General features: G+C 32.9%; 1 protein-coding gene across 3 annotated transcripts in view; it reads right to left on the bottom strand.

The window, feature by feature from the left end:
• Positions 1-16,936, bottom strand: part of KIF2A (kinesin family member 2A) — a 73,164-nt gene that overhangs the window by 16,389 nt on the left and 39,839 nt on the right. For 2 of the 3 annotated variants that reach the window (XM_026498907.4, XM_026498911.4), the window contains exons 3-16: positions 16,573-16,692; positions 14,663-14,717; positions 12,893-13,015; positions 12,219-12,319; positions 10,109-10,204; positions 8,531-8,585; positions 7,980-8,142; positions 5,597-5,687; positions 5,401-5,464; positions 4,469-4,560; positions 3,979-4,121; positions 3,404-3,608; positions 2,064-2,174; positions 960-1,027 (exon numbers count right to left, since the gene is read on the bottom strand). In XM_026498907.4, coding sequence (XP_026354692.1) covers positions 960-1,027; positions 2,064-2,174; positions 3,404-3,608; positions 3,979-4,121; positions 4,469-4,560; positions 5,401-5,464; positions 5,597-5,687; positions 7,980-8,142; positions 8,531-8,585; positions 10,109-10,204; positions 12,219-12,319; positions 12,893-13,015; positions 14,663-14,717; positions 16,573-16,692 — 1,487 coding nt within the window. The remainder of the gene's footprint in view (positions 1-959; positions 1,028-2,063; positions 2,175-3,403; positions 3,609-3,978; positions 4,122-4,468; positions 4,561-5,400; positions 5,465-5,596; positions 5,688-7,979; positions 8,143-8,530; positions 8,586-10,108; positions 10,205-12,218; positions 12,320-12,892; positions 13,016-14,662; positions 14,718-16,572; positions 16,693-16,936) is intronic. The other variant, XM_026498909.4, reaches the window with a different exon arrangement.

Below are 16,936 nucleotides of genomic sequence, written 5' to 3'. Positions count from 1 at the left end.
AAATGTTCTATTTCCCAACCTGATGATAGAAATTTACACTAGGTAAGTATTTATTAGATTATTCACTTATGTTTTCAGTATTTATCTGTATATATACATATTCTGTTTTAAAAACAAGATTAAAAATAAAATTTCCATAGCAATTAAAATAAATAGGACAAATACTTGTATTCAGCAAAACTAAGGGAATGTCCACAGTCGAAATGGAATGCGAAGAGGAATCTGATCTCTAACAATTAAAATCACAAATGTAGTACGTGATTTTTAAAAGAAATTTAAAACTACAAAGTCATTTTTTCAAAACAAGAGCAACAGGAACAATTTATGGAACAAATATAAATCTGTCTATCACAATCCAAAGTTTCAAGGGCATTTCATGACTATAAGGAATAAATTATTTTAAGTCTATAATGCTTTTTGTCCTTTCATTTGTAATAACATCATAGTCCATTAAATTTTGCAACATTAGTGACAATAAATAATTAAATGTAACTCATATACGACACAAAAAAAAAGCGCTATCATTACTTATTTAAACCCTAGATTTCCCACATACGGCACTTAGTATTGTCAGAAATAATTTTTAGCATATAGATAAAACAATTTGAGAAATAAAGACTGGTCCCCTTACACTCAGACTCTTGATAGGAAAAACTTACATGACCTAAATGTAGTAAAAAATATGAAATATAACTTGGAGAAACAGAAAAATGTAATCATGTTCTAGAATAGAAAGACTAATTCTACTGAAGATCTACATCTCCTTCCAAATTACGCAATACATTTCCATTTACTTTCAGAACTTGACCAAATGACTCTACGTATGATCTTAATGAATAACATGCAAAAAAATTTTTTAAATTGAAAACAATTATAAAAGTTATCCTATCAGATATTAAGTCAAAGTAAATACTGCTCTACGCCCCTCAAATTTCAAACCCAATAATTACTTCGCATACCTATTTGCATATCTTAATGTATTAAGAGTATTTTCACAGGATGCCATTCCTGGAGAGATTGTGGCAATCTAAAGGAGAAAAATGCAAAGGTAAAGAAAATGTTATAAATGATGAAAACAGTCTTATCAACATATTGCTCATTAAGATCTAATCTTAAAATGATTATTTAAAATAAACATTTATTTGTGATATCTGAACTCCAAGATAATTTGCTATATCACACCCACAATCAAATAATTATAAGTCACATAAAATATAAACAACTCTCTGAAAGCACCAGAAAATGATTAAATCAGACAGAAAACAGAAGTCAACACCTAGGAAGGAAAAGCACTGAGTGTTCCCACTACCCCCTCCCCACCCCACATAATTTTTTTGCTTAAAGGCAAGTCCCACTGCTGTCACACAGGGTAACTAGAACTTCATTAGAAAACTGGAATTTCACTGGCTAAACTAAAGGACAGAATTCGAAGGTAGAAATTAAAGCAGCTAGAAAGTGAGGTTTGTCCCAGAAGAGAGAGAATCATGAAGGGAGGTAATCCTGGCAACCAAAAATTGTACATATAAACTGCCCAAATCTCTGGCTGACTCCTGAACCAGGCATATATAAGGCTTACTCCAAGTAACAGAGCTAAGTCTAGAAGAACAGAGTTTTCAATTTCAGCTGCTGCCCAAAGCAGGGAGACAAGAATTTGAAATAAGTTCAGTTAAGTTCACTTCTTGCTAAAACAACAACAAAAAATCAGTAATCTTTAGAACATAAGAGAATCCAGAGTGTCTATATATTTATTCATAATAAAAATTATATAAACCAATTTTACTAGACATACTAAGAAAAAGAAAAGTGTGAACCATACTCAGGGAAAATAAAAATCAATGAAGACCAACCTCAAGAAGACTTAGATGCTGGAATGAGTAGACTGCATTATACCTGCAACATAATCCTCTCTATCAGACTGGCAGGGACCACATCTTAAGTATCACTGTATCTCCCACAATAGAAGGATTTAAATGATTTGTTATTAATGTGCATTGTAATCTTTCCATAGATATTGTGAGTTATTCATTACTCAGGGTTAAAACAAAACAAATAAACAAACTTACCATGCAGGTACGAGAATTTTCACCTATGAATGAATCTCTTAACACCTGAGTGAGCTTACTTGCTCTGAAAGGAGTATGAGGTTTATTTCTACCTAAGGCTCTGATGCACTCCTGAAAATTAAGAAAGCAAGTTTCACAGATTAGGCTCCTTATAAAGAGTAATCTTCATTAATATATTTAAAAGACCTTTTATTATAACCCTAACATTTAAGATCTGATCAGCTCTGGAAATCGTACTAGCAGGTTTAGAGCATAGTAAATAAAGATGGTCTCATAAAGGCTAATTCAAGAAAATGAAATTAAAAACAGTAACAACTGGGGCGCCTGGGTGGCACAGCGGTTAAGCGTCTGCCTTCGGCTCAGGGCGTGATCCCGGCGTTGTGGGATCGAGCCCCACATCAGGCTTCTCCGCTATGAGCCTGCTTCTTCCTCTCCCACTCCCCCTGCTTGTGTTCCCTCCTTCGCTGGCTGTCTCTCTCTCTGTCAAATAAATAAATAAAATCTTTAAAAAAAATAAAAAAATAAATAAAAAAATAAAAACAGTAACAACAACAACAACAAAGTACTTATTAAAACAGTAACAACAACAAAGTACTTATTATTCCAAAAGATTCTTCTGGAGACTGACTAGTATTTAGAAGTAACAGATCAAAGGATAAAAAGCTCAACTTTGAAAGTGGCATGACAAAAGAAAAAACACAGAATGTTTTCTTATAGTCTTACCAATCCTTCCTTTCCTTTCCTTTTTTTTTTTAACATTTTATTTACTTATTTGAGAGAGGGAGAGAGAGAGGGAGAGAGCACGAGCAAGCACAAGCAAAGTGGGAGGGGAGGAGCAGAGGGAGAGGGAAAAGCAGACTCCCTGCGAGCAGGGACTCCCCCCCACCCCCGCCCCATGTGGACTCAATCCCAGGACCCCCAACATCATGACCTGAGCCGAAGACAGACGCTTAACTGACTGAGCCACCCAGGTGCCCCCAATCCTTCCTTTTCTACTCAAGGAAGGGACAGAATATTGCCCTATCTTTCTGAAAGCCATCCACATTTTTCTGACACAGTATTTCTTAGCTGAGTTTTGTGGTTTCTGGCCATCCTCTAAGATAATATTACTAATTAAAGCCCTGTGGAATCTTAGATCCTTTATTCACTCTAAAAAAATGAGTATGTGTAAAGAAAATTCCTGGGTATAATATAAATCAATAACTGTAAACATAAACAAATAAATTTTGATAACCTCTCTTCCTTAGTAAATGTTACATGTACTATGATTTTGTAGCTACTCTAAACAAAATCAAAGTCAAATGCAAAAGATTTTTCACAATTAAATATATGTTATTTACCTTGAGTGCTAAAAGGCTTTTATTAATTTCAGCACCTTCAAGCCTGGTTTGCCTGTCTGCACTGGAAGTATCAGCTCCTCGTTCATTTCCAGCCAAATCAATGAGAGAAAATTTGCCATGTAGTTTTCCTTTTCTTCTAAGAATAATCTGAAACACTGCATGGCTCCGAGATGAATGTGCATTTGCAGATGTTTGACCGGATGTTCTACAATGTGATTAAGGATATTTTAGGTACCAAAAAAACTTAAGTTTTTATGTTGTAAACCACAGTATTTCATCAAAGAACACGCAAAAAACTCTCCAGTTTTCATCATTTAAATACAAAAAGGACAATCTGACATAAAACACTTCGACATAGCCAGATTCATACACTTTAATCTGGCACACTTCTAGTATATTTGTAGTATGATTATCAACATAGTAGACATCACTCAAAGTTACACGTAACAGTAAGTTTTTATGAACAAATTTTTACTACCAAGATGCGTTAACACCTTTGCTTTGTTTAGATACCCAAATTATCTAAAACTGAATAAGAAATTAAGTTTCTCTTTCTTCATTAAAATGAAATTTACCTGCAACTGTTGCCTATGTCAATGAGTTTCAGTACATCTTCAACACATTTGACCTCCCGTTCCTGTAACCCCACCACTTGAACCTGCTGTTTTCCATCTTCTAGCACTCTCAATTTTGTTTTCCTGTTTAGCAAGTCAAACACCTATTAAAAAAAAATTAGAAAACTAGCTTTAAAAAGAAAAAGACTCAGTTCTATAAAAATGAATCAGTCTAAAAATTATTTCAGAAAATTAGATTAATTAGAATAACAATGCTCAATACTGAAGTTGAGACTTTCAAAGGGAATTTTAAAAATCGCAACAAAATGCTAACATAATATTCTAACACATATAAAAATATGTGGTGGCAATAGTTGCACAACATGGTTAATGTCAGTGAACTTACACACAAAAAAATGGGTAAAGTGTTAAATTTTATGTTATACATATATTAAACCACAATTTAACACCCTCCCTAAAAAATCAGGGTTTTTTTAAAGTTTCCACTTACCTTTCCACTATAAATTTCAAAAAAGGTTGCATATACTTGAAGTTCTAACTTCTTATAGTTTGGCTTCTTTAACATTAAAAAGACATCTCGAGCTGTCAAGAATTTCATATGGAGAAAATGTGTTTAGATGTTACAAATACTATCTTTTTTTTTTAAGATTTTATTTATTTATTTGAGAGAGAGAGAGGGAGAGAGAAAGTGAGAGAGAGACAGCATGAACAGGGAGGGAAGACGGGCGGGAGAGAGAGAAGCAGACTCCCTGCTGAGCTGGGAGCCTGACCCAGGGCTTGATCCCAGCACCCTGGGATCATGACCTGAGGAGATGCTTAACTGACTGAGCCACCCAGGCACCCTACAAATACTATCCTTAAATATCAACTCAAATTTTTTCTATTTAGAGGAATCAGTTAATCTTTACTTAGAATGACAATACCAATTAAAAAAACATGAAAACTAAAGTGAACATTAATTTTACAAAAAATAGTAATAGTTTTTTTACACATAAGTATAGATGCCACTCTTTCACATTCAATAAAAGAACGTTACTAATTATTACTATAAATAACATAAAATTATAGGTGGTCATAGGAAGGTTATTCCCATAACCATACCAAACAAGCTTTTCATGTATCAGCTATTCAACAGATACTAATAAGCTTTAACAATGAATACTAATAAGCTTCAACAACAAATACAAAGCTCCAATAATATGCCAGATTAAAATGACACAAATATAATCAAGACTCCTTTCCCAAAAGCTTAACCTCACAATTCTTTTCGAGCAGTCTAACAACCTAAAATTGACATAATATACAGCAAGTTTAACTTTATGGTTATCCTGAAAGTCCTGAACAATATTTCCAAGTTTTATTTCAAAGCCACCTGAGTAATAGTCAAGAATATTACAAATGATATGCAGAAAAGATGGTTACCTGCTAATGCATAAATTCCTTTAGAACAATCTTGGTTCTTTCCTGAAAAGTCACCTCCCATAGTCTACATGTTAAAAAAGAGATAATAATAGACATTATTCAGGAATAAATCTTACGAATTTAGGTCTTAGAATTAAGACATAAGGAAAATAAACAAGCTGCATAGGAGGATGTATGTAACTAATCAATTACTCACATGAGTTTTTCCACTTCCAGTCTGTCCATATGCAAAGCATGTAGCCATTCCTCTTTCAAATATAGTTTCCACTAGTGGTCTAGCTGTAAACCTTAAAAATAAAATGCACTAGTCAGAATGTGACATCAGTATTTAAATTAAGTAAATAAAATACCAAGTCTTACAAATAAATAAAACTCCTACCAATAGTTTTAACAAATCAATGGGCTCAACTGTCAGACTACAATTGAGCTCAGTGATCTGTTCAAATTTTTAAATAATCTTATCCTAAAATTGCTTAAAGCTCTTTAAAGCATAATTTCAAGTAATTCCATAATAAATGATGGTCACAATGGACCAAAAAAAAAAAAAAAGAGAAACACAGTAACTGAACTAAGACATGTGTATATAGAAGACAATATGTAAGTTTTAAAAAATAACAATAAAAAATCATATTAGGCAAGACAAGTAAGGCTTATACAATGAAAAGCAACAAAACCAACCAACCAACCAAAAAACCCACACTACCTGGATTATAAATTTTAACAGAAATCAAAAAAGAGTGATAATCTCAACGGAGGAAAAAAAACTATAAAAATATTATGTTAAGGCCATCTACCCAAGTAGAAAAGTGACAGGATCTCCTTGAATGTAGCTAAGTAAATATAAATTATACTTATAAGACACTGAGTTTGGAGTTGATAGTCTTAGTTCAGGAGAAGGATGCAAAAATATTATGGTTTAAATTATTTTTCAAATCTATCATTGTAATCACTGCTAGAGTTAAAATTAAAAGGAGGGGCAAGAAATACTTCATTGACCAGAACTCTAAAGAGTGCAATGGGAAACAAACCTTTTTTTTATATATGCTTCAAAATAATGTATGTGGAACACTTTATACAGTTCTGAATTTTTTTTAAGGAACAACTGAAAAAGGTACAGAACAAAAGAAGCAGGAAAAAGTGGTCACACGGAAGTAGAAAATGAGTCTGCAGAGTGATTAGACCAAAAAAGGCCTAACTTGCATTCCCTCAAAGCCAGATAAAGGGGATAGCATCAATATTGGTAAAGTTAAGAAACATATATATAGGGGCGCCTGGGTGGCACAGCGGTTAAGCGTCTGCCTTCGGCTCAGGGCGTGATCCCGGCGTTATGGGATCGAACCCCACATCAGGCTCCTCCGCTGTGAGCCTGCTTCTTCCTCTCCCACTCCCCCTGCTTGTGTTCCCTCTCTCGCTGACTGTCTCTATCTCTGTTGAATAAATAAATAAAATCTTGAAAAAAAAAAAAAGAATCATATATATAAGAATGTTTACTAAACAGAATGCTTACTAAATCTAGCATTTTCAGAGAAACATACTTTATAAAGTCAAACAGACACATATTATGAAGCAGGAGTGGAAGTAGAGAAGGGAGTAGGGGTGAGAAAAGGGTTCTACTCTCAGGTAAAAAAAAAAAACACACAATTTATATTAATAGTTCCCTTTTAAAACAAATTCTTCATAATACCATTTAGCATTCACACGTTCTTTAATTTTCTCCTCTTTCTTTACAACTGAACTCCCAATTTACTGGCTTAAGCCCAATGGAGCTGATCTCAATAATATTTCATTAATAAGTCTTCAATTCTTAGAACTCTTATTAACTCTTTAATTTTCTGTTTTCCAGCTATATTTATAAAATGAAAAGGCAATGAAAAAGCATTCAAGTAATTGTCAAGACAGTCCTATACAGATTGAAATAGGATTGCTGTTAAAACTGACCTGTTACAATTAGAAGACAATGTTTACAAACTATGTATGAAAATCTAAAATTAGCATACAACTTTGGGATATCAATGTGTAATACTTTAAAGTTTTAGTTGTTTATAAGTTGAATATGTGATCATATAGAATTTCATGTATTACAACTATTTTCAATGCTTAAAGATGATAAAAATTAGGCAAATGCAAGTAGGTTTACAGAAATATTTTTTGTCTTAAATGGTGGTAACATGTGAAATAAAGATTTAGAAAATTTAAGGACTGATACCGAATTTCTTTACTAAGAGAGACTGAAGAGCACATCACATTCCTGGAACTACAGAAATGCCTACATTTTCCAGAAATTTCACATTATATATATATATCTATATCTATATCTATCTACATATAGATAGATATAGATATAAAATGTAATCTTAGACATGTATATATTAATAATAAAAACTATGACTTTGGGGGAGCATTAAAGGGAACAAGTAATAATACTCATTATTGTGTTTATGACATAACCTTTGTTTAAACTCAGAATAAAAAAGCATATTGCACTTTTGGTGAGGTATGCCAAGATCAATGCAAGGTTCAGGGTGTTGATAAATAAACAGTATGAGAACAAAATTATTATTTAAAACCAATTTACCTACCTGTAAACCATTTCATTAGGAGCTGAGTCATCAAAGGCATAATCAAAACGAAACGTTTGGTTTTCTAGGTACCTTGTTAAATCTACTTTTTGTTTTGGTTCATGTACCATCACAACATCTTTACTAGGGATTGTGATTACATCAAGATCTTTCATTTGAGTTTCTAAAAGAACAAATGAAAATTAATGCCCAGTAATTTTCACAGCATTTGAACGTAATAAGTAATTTTTAAAAAAGTAATAAGCATTTTAATAGAAGTATTAAATTCCACAAATATAAATATCTCATAAATACGCCATTCAAGAAGACATATTTCAACCACCAAGTAAAAAAAACTATCAAAATTTCTATGAAGCAAGAACCAGAAATGGCAATGATTCACAGAGCAATAACAAATCAGCAGATCTAACCAAAGAAATCTGCATAATGATTATGTACAAATAAAATGATTTACATTTAACTCTTTCAAACCAATTTAATTTCTGCTATCATCAAAATAAATACCAACTGGACAAAATCAACCTTTTATTAAGAGTTCAAAAGCATCATACCTTTTTTATTGAGTGGTCGTTTTCTTACACAAACACATATCCTATGTTCATCAATCTAGAAATAAAATATTTTATTTCAATATTTATCAATGTTACATAAAACACTGAAAAGTCAGTTATGCAACTATTTCCTACAGAAATTTTAGAAATTTATGCATAACATAAATAGGATACATAAGCTTAAAAAACAAATCAGGATGTAAAAATTTATAATAGTTAAAATACATAATGATTTCCAAAATTCTGAGCATAACGTAAAATTACTCATTTTGTTCTTTGGTAAACAATTAGGAAATAACTTTGCAGAGGGCACTACTGTTCCTATTAGTAGCATAAGGTTCACATTAAGAAGCTGCCTTACTTCAATATATGCTGCGTATAACAAAAGCAAAATTTCCTACCAAGCAGTGTACCGTCAGGTTGATTAAAGGGAAAGATGTTGATAAAGATAACTAATAATAGCAAGAAACGCAATTCTCAGATTATTAGTGAGCAAAATAACTCCAACAATTTTATAATAGCCAATTCTTACACATAAATATTTTTTCATAAAATTTATGCTCCTAATACTTCCCTTTTAATAATAAATATATAACACAGGGACTGGCAAAGTATGGTCTGCAGGCCTAATCCAGCCCACTACCTGCCTTTGTAAAGTTTTAATGAGACAGTTGCACTCATTTGTTACATATTGTCTGTGACTGCTTTCATATTACAAAGACAAAATTGAGTAGTTGTGATGAAGACCATGTGGTTCACAGAGCCAAAATTATTTAGTATCAGGGCCTTTTAAGAAAAAGCTTGCCAATTCCTGTCCTAAAGTATGAGTTCAGATGTAGTAGGTTAAACACATGTAGGGGTAGCAAGGACTAAAATATACACACAAGTATTATGAACAACTCTCTGAAATCCTAAACAATACATCAGCCTGACACAAATGTATTTTATGTACCCAAGGTATTCTAATTTTGCTAGGTCAGATGGATTATTTTTCTTAAGTATCAATTATTCACAAACTATTCCCTGTCCAAAAAATTCTCATTCTTCAAGAGGAAAGTAGTTGAGTAATAGGAAAGCAGAATATTTTTCAAGCACTAGGTTTCTGGTCTAGTATAGTCCTCAACAACTACCACTTACTGAGAAAAGCCAGACTAACATTTATTTAAAAATAACAAATTAACTAATAGTAAATTAGTATGACAGTGGGATCTATAGCCCAAATCAAAGAGGAAATAAGCTTGCAACTGGGATAAAAGTTTCAGTGACGGTCAGAAAGGAGAATGGGTCTTCTGACATCATTCCTTTAACTGTTGTTCTGCTCTACCAAAGACAGAGAGGCTTTGTTTTGAAAAGAACACCTCTGTGGGAAGCATGTCTGATAAATCAAATTACGGGAGATAAGCATAAATGTGAATGATTTCTTGATTTTTACCTTAAGACATGCGGAATGTACACCCATAAAGAAAGAAAAAATTACATAGCTGTATCCAGTATTAAGTGGGCATTGAACATGGTTTTTTATTTTTTTTATTTACAGCATAAAAAAATTTCAGAACAATAGTTTACAAAGAATCTTACAGGATCTGCTGTTGTTAATGGTCTATAATCCAAACTTCCTCTAAAGTCTCTGATCATGCACATAATTTCATAATTTGGGTTTGTAGCATCAACATCCTATATGGAGACAGAGAAAATTTATCATTTATTATCATTACAATAATGGATAGTGTTGCATTTTTGTTTTTTAAGTAGGCTCCATGCCCAGCATGAAGCCCAATGTGGGGATTAAACTCACAATCCTGACTGAGATAAAGACCTGAGCTGAGATCAAGAGTTGGACACTTAAGTGTCTGAGCCACCCAGGTGCCCCTGTTGCAAATTAAAATAAATTCACAGACTGTGAAGCATCTCTTTTTTTTTTTTTTTTTTTTTTAGTTTTTTAAAATATCAATCAATCAATCAGGAGATTGTGTCATTTGTCATAGCCAAGCCCAAACTCAAACTAGAAGCATCATAAAATTTAATTTCAGAGTTCAGGATTAAAAATATGTCTAGTAATCACTTTCATATTAAATACACAACTCTGTTAGTCTACATACATTCTGTTAACTAAACCAAACACGGCTCATTAAAACCACTCTTGAATTATTTCAAAAATTCATCTGTTACACATATAACTTAATCATCCTAGAATATGAAACAAGAGAGAAATAGTACTCATCTTAAACATCAATAAAGAACTCTAGAAAAATTGAAATTCTATAAAAAATCCATTTAATTAGATTTTTCTTCACCATGCTTAATCCAGTGTTCCAGCAAAGTAGAAACATGGATTCATTTATGTTCATTTTTTGTTTTGGTTGACTCTCTTAAAAAATGTAAAAACCTAAGCCACAGTAAAACCACCTCAAATGGACAGGACTTAAAGGAATCAAAAGACACGATAATTTTTGAAAACTTTAAAATTCAAATTATTGAATGTTGACTACAATTTACTTTTTTGCTTCAAAACTGAGAAAATTCAGATTAAGACACACATATCAATACTGAACAGCATCTCCTAGCCATGAGTAATAAATTTTTAAACATTCTAAGGAGTCAGATTTTTTTCATGCACCATGTACAGATTTGCTTTAAATATAAATCTCAAAACTGTTAATGAAACTTACTTTCAATTAACTTTCTTTTAGGAAATAACACCAACTATGTCAATGGAAAAAGTGAATGTAAAGTTAAAATTAAGAGATCACACAGAGATATGAAAATATTATGAGGTTCCCACAGAAAACACCAGGTGGCATCAGTGCTAAGTGTCAGAAGATGGATCTGTGTTGAGTTTTACTTAGTTCAAAACCCAACTGGCCATTCTCAGATCACTTTAAGATATAACCTGATTTATTCACACTGAATTTTATACTGGTTCCATAATTCCATTACACAACATCTTTATGATTAAGGGCACCTGAATATACTTCTAAGTAAAGAAACAATCCCGATGTTTTAATAGAGAAAACAAGTTCAAGGAATAAAATAGATATAATACAAGCACACTAGAAGTTATATGTACAGAAACACAATTCCTAATAGGTGAAGACCTTTAGAGAGATAAAAGACCAGTCATCTATATAATTCTTCCATTGTTAGTAAAAAGTTTTGTTACCATCTAAAGGGAACATGAGAGGCACAACAGAGATATACTTTTAATATCTAGTATAAATTAAAACAGAAGGAATTTCCCCTTTCACTGTGATCTGCTGAACTTACTAACCATGGAAAAACAATAATAAAATTTGTAGTAAAATCGTCTACTTTATAACCATCTACTTTAACTATTCTTCTGAATATATTTTTAGATAATGTTAGAAAGTGAAAGTCTTATTATTCTTGAAAGGTATAATGGCTGCATTAGAATTGTAACACAATGGATTACTATTCAAAACAGAACAAACGTTAGGGCTAACACATACCCATTAAAAATGAAAAGTACACGTAGTAAAAATCTGTTACAGTAACGTATTTTCACAAGAGTTCATATTATTTCTCATTATCAGTTTAGGTATCAACTAAAGGAACTATATTGGAATCTTTAATTGAATGCCTCAACTACTTTTTCACAAGCAAGTCACTTTCGATGACACCATCCACATCTTCAGTTCATGCATAAACAAAGTGTGTTTCTGTTACAGACCTGGGCTCTTTTTTCTCTAAGTTCTTGCTGCTGTAGCCTCCTTTTTTCTCGTTTTTCTTGTAATTTTTCCACTTCTTTCACACAATTAGATTTTCTACGTGCTGAAAAAAAAAAAGATGAGCTGTAGAAGTAGAGCTTTATTTTTTAGTACTGTACTTACACACAAAAATTTTATGTATAATTTCACCACATACACCCAAAAAAAGGTACACAGTGACAAGGCATGCCTTTAACAACTGTATGAACTTATGAGCTGCTTTAACGAAACCAGGAACAGGACAATATACAGACAGCAGTCAAGAAAAATGACTTTAACATATTGATACATGTCATCTCTTGGTTTTCAATCACAGATGTATGAATTGGAAAGGATCGAGAAGCATAAGAAATTCTTCCATAACATCTGTCAAATTATCATCTGACCAGAATTTTAAATTCAAAGCAAGTAAAAAATTGTTATAATTTTGTATTTATAAATTTTCTTCAAAATATACATTTCAAAACCCAATTAACAGCCTAAACTAACAAGAAAAAAAAATTTCCACAGTGGCAAAATGAAATCTGCAATCAAGCTTATATTTAGACTCTTTACCATTTGGAGACTTCTAAGGATGACCAAGAGAGAATACATGTATGCCTAAAATGACTGAATCCTTGATACATGATTTACATACAAGGGGGTCCAAATTCCTTTTTTGCAGCTTGAACTGGAGATATATCTGAAACACTACCATTCTGTTGTGCAGAGGAAGACTGCTCAGGAAGCTGACTAGGCCGTGCACGTGCAGAACCAACCACTGCAAGTGAAACGAAATTTTTAAATTCAGAACAGAAAATCAGTAAAGGTGAACCCTAGTAAAAGGAACAGAGATATCTCAAAAGAACTGATATTTATGAGCTATCGGTTTTCTACTTATGTGGGTATAAAGAGAATATGGAATAATCAATTTTGCTCAATAAACTAACAAGCCATGAAGTTTTCAAAGTAATGTGTGCAGAGACTTAGGTTCCACCAATGTAATTTTAGCTACAAAACTCAATCTGAATAATTTATATAAAAACCAAAGCCAAGCTTGACTTTTAATCATTTAAAAAATATAAGTGTGCAGGAGCGCCTGGGTGGCTCAGTCATTTGAGCAGCCGGGTCTTGATTTTGGCTCAGGTTATGATCTCAGGGTCCTGGGATCGAGCCCTGCGTCCAGCTCCATGTTCAGCAGGGAGTCTGCTTGAGGATTCTTTCTCTCCCTCCCTCCCTCTGCCCCGCTTGAGCTCTCTCTCTCTCTCTAAAAGGAATAAATAAATCTTAAAACGGCCCCCCAAATATATATATTTAAATGTGCAAAATAGTAAGTTTTAAATTTAAATGCATTGTCATTTTGACAAATTTACACAATTCTGAAGAACATAAAGTAAAAAACACCCTTTAACCCTTCGGGTAATTCCAAATCCCACTCTTTGCTCCTCAAATATGCAAACCTTCAACAGAGAATTTCCTAATGTATATGTTATAGAAGTGGAAAAATAAATACAAATTAAAATATAAACACCACATTTTACAAAGCGATACAAATTTTCACAAGATTCAAAGGAAGGATAACGTTTAAAGTGCCAGACTTTCCCTCCACCTCCAATCTCTCTTCTAATACCTATGCCTGTCCTGCCCCAGCATACCCACATACAGAGAAACATCACCACCAGAAATGACAATTCTGAACTGATGAAGAGTAGAAAAGAAATTAACTGTATTTACATTTCCTTGCTGAAAATATGTGGAAGACCTACAATTAACTACAAATTGTACCTGTTCAACTTTTCTTTAGCTGACCCCCAAGTTACCCATGAATCTTTTGGAAAGACTGTTAGCCAGAAGTCATCTAAAATGGGATTAGATTTACTCTTGTGAACTCGATTAACTGACTACTGCCCCATTCCTTTCTTTCTCATGATATTCTTCTCAAATCTGCAAAGTTATTGGGTAAAGCTGATTAATTAAAAATTGTATATAACAGAGAGTTTCATATTCATCACCTACCTTTATAAATCATTTTTTATATTATTGACTTTTTTTCAAGATTTTATTTATTTATTTGACAGAGAGAGAGAGACAGAGCAAAGCTGGGGGAGGGGCAGAAGGAGAGGCAGAAGCAGGTAAAGAAGCAGGTGGAGAAGCAGGCTCCCCACTGAGCAGGGAGCCCAATGCAGGGCTTGATCCCAGGACCCCAGGATCATGACCTGGGCCGAAGGCAGACACTTAACTGACTGAGCCACCCAGGCGCCCCTATTACTGACGTTACTTATTAGGAAATCAAGAAGATACCAATCTTCAAATTAGCCACATTAAAGTTTAAATGAATAATAATGTCAAGGGTAATATTCACTTTCGATTCACCTTGTTGAGGTCACACTAAAAAGTTAATAGACAAAATTAATAGATAAATGTTTACCTCTGTTATCTCTTGGAGGAGGGTCATTCTTAATAGAAGCCACAGTCCGTCGATTCTATAAGAGAAGAATAAAAGTGCTCGTTTTACTTTTTCTCTTTACTCCTCATATACTTATCATAATTTAGGCTTCCTTTAATTAAACAAAAGTAGGTGAATGTAAGATAATATAAAACTAAATTGAAGAAACTATAAATAATCTTCTAATAATTACTACTAATGCCATCAGTATTCAAGTTTCTTTATGTGAGTATTGCCCACCACCTCACCAGAAAATGCAATATTCCAGAATTAGCATAAGGCAAGCACTGCTTATATTGTCACTCAATCTTCACAACAATCCTATGGGGTCATTACTGTTATTATTCTGGTTTCACAGATGAGAAAACTGAAGCAAAGAGAAGTTATTTCAGTGAAGGGTATAGTTTTAGCCACCATGTTAAAATCATGTAATACATTTCAAAGGTATGTATTACAATTCATCTTTGGATGTCAGAGTAATCAATAAAATACTGGTTTTAGACAATCTACTGTCTACTATTAAACTTAAACATCAAAATAGCACAATATGTTCACTGTTATTTCTACTAAAAGACTTCATTAGACTTTCAAAGACTTCGAACTGCATAGACTAGGGCAGCACATTTTTGATCCTATCCTTTTTTACCAAGACTTCATTTTATTCACCTGCAAAAAAGGTATCTAATAATGCCGTGGCTCTCAACACTAAAGCGAACATTTGCACATTTATATCAGATGGGTACTATTAGAAGAATATTGATGTGAGGGCCTCACTTTAGAGAAAATAAAACTGAATTGCTGGGAGTGGGCAAGGCATCAGTATTCTGAAAAGTTCTCTAAGTGATTTTCATGCACAGCCAAGGTTGTTAATGACATACAAAGAAGGACCATCTATGAAGATGGCTGTGAAGCCAAATACGAAAAATAATTAATCTACAAGTCATAACTAATGACGTCTAAGCAGTGACACTCAATATGCTGAATTATATGAATTGAAAATCTGCCTTATGTTCACACGCATAATTTAAAAAGTAGAATGTTTTGCTGATATTGTTAAGCTTCTATCATACGATATTTGGATGCGTAAGTATGCCCTCCCTGTAAAATACCAAGTTCCTCTAGGGTTAAAGTCATGTCATTCATCTTTGTGCGATACAATCAACAATGTAGAAAAATGAACAAATGCTTGTTGAACTAAACACATAGAACTGCAGATTCAACAACTGTGAGCAACTACCTGGTTTCAAACGAGCTGCACTTTAATACACAATTCTAATGGTGAGAAACTGCAATAGGAAGGAAGAGGAAATATCTTTTGAAGAAATAAAAATGGCATAACTTTTATTTTTATAAAGATAAAGCTGTTAGGGAGGGTATATAGCATGGTCTTAAAGTTTACCTTCACAGATAATACAGAAGTAGTTAAACTGTACACTATCATTTCCCATCTTTCTCTAATAAAAATAAATAGCAGAATTACTATTTCCAAAGACTACCGGAATGGGAATTTATTATGAATAATAAACATTCTTTCTTTATCTAAGTCCTATGTATTCACTCAACAAACACTGACAAGCAAATGGTTTTGACATCCCTATCTCCTGTGGAACTATGAGTTTTAGGAAAAAATCCCAATCAGGAAAGAATTTCTACGATTTTACCTAATAATTGTTTTAACTATGAACTAGCCAACCTCAATCCTTGAAAGAATGTATGCCTAAACATGGCATGTAGGCGGTAGAAAGAAATATAGTTTTTTAAAATGAACAAACACTTAAAATATACTCTTCACAGCCTGTTCATTTCAAATCAGAAAATACACACACATGCACGCACGCACACACACACACACACACACACACACCCCTCTACTCTAAATTTTCATTACTAACCTTTACAATTTTGTTTACTTTGGCTGAAGATGTTGGAGGTGGAGGTGTTTCTGGACTGGGTTCAATTTCTTCATCAGGTACAAGGTCAGGGTTAAGTGAAAAGATGCTCTCAAGGTCAATCTGTTTTAAAAAATGCACATATCTTTAAATTTTGACAATTAACCTTTTATTTTACAAATTTACAGAGAGAATGATTGTCAAATGATTTCAGCCTTGTGAATACTACTGCCTTGAAAACAAAATTATCTACAATTACAACCCACATATTAAGAGAGCTATTAAGCATTTTGTGGTCTTGAAAATAGGCCCCATCACTTAAAATGTGCAGGAAGAATCTACCTTTCTTTGAATGAAATGTTTTAAT

The sequence above is a fragment of the Ursus arctos genome, unplaced genomic scaffold, assembly GCF_023065955.2.
Source record: "Ursus arctos isolate Adak ecotype North America unplaced genomic scaffold, UrsArc2.0 scaffold_5, whole genome shotgun sequence".
Lineage (NCBI taxonomy): Eukaryota > Metazoa > Chordata > Mammalia > Carnivora > Ursidae > Ursus > Ursus arctos.
Note: the sequence above shows the minus strand (reverse complement) of the source record. Positions and strands in the feature narration are given on the sequence as shown.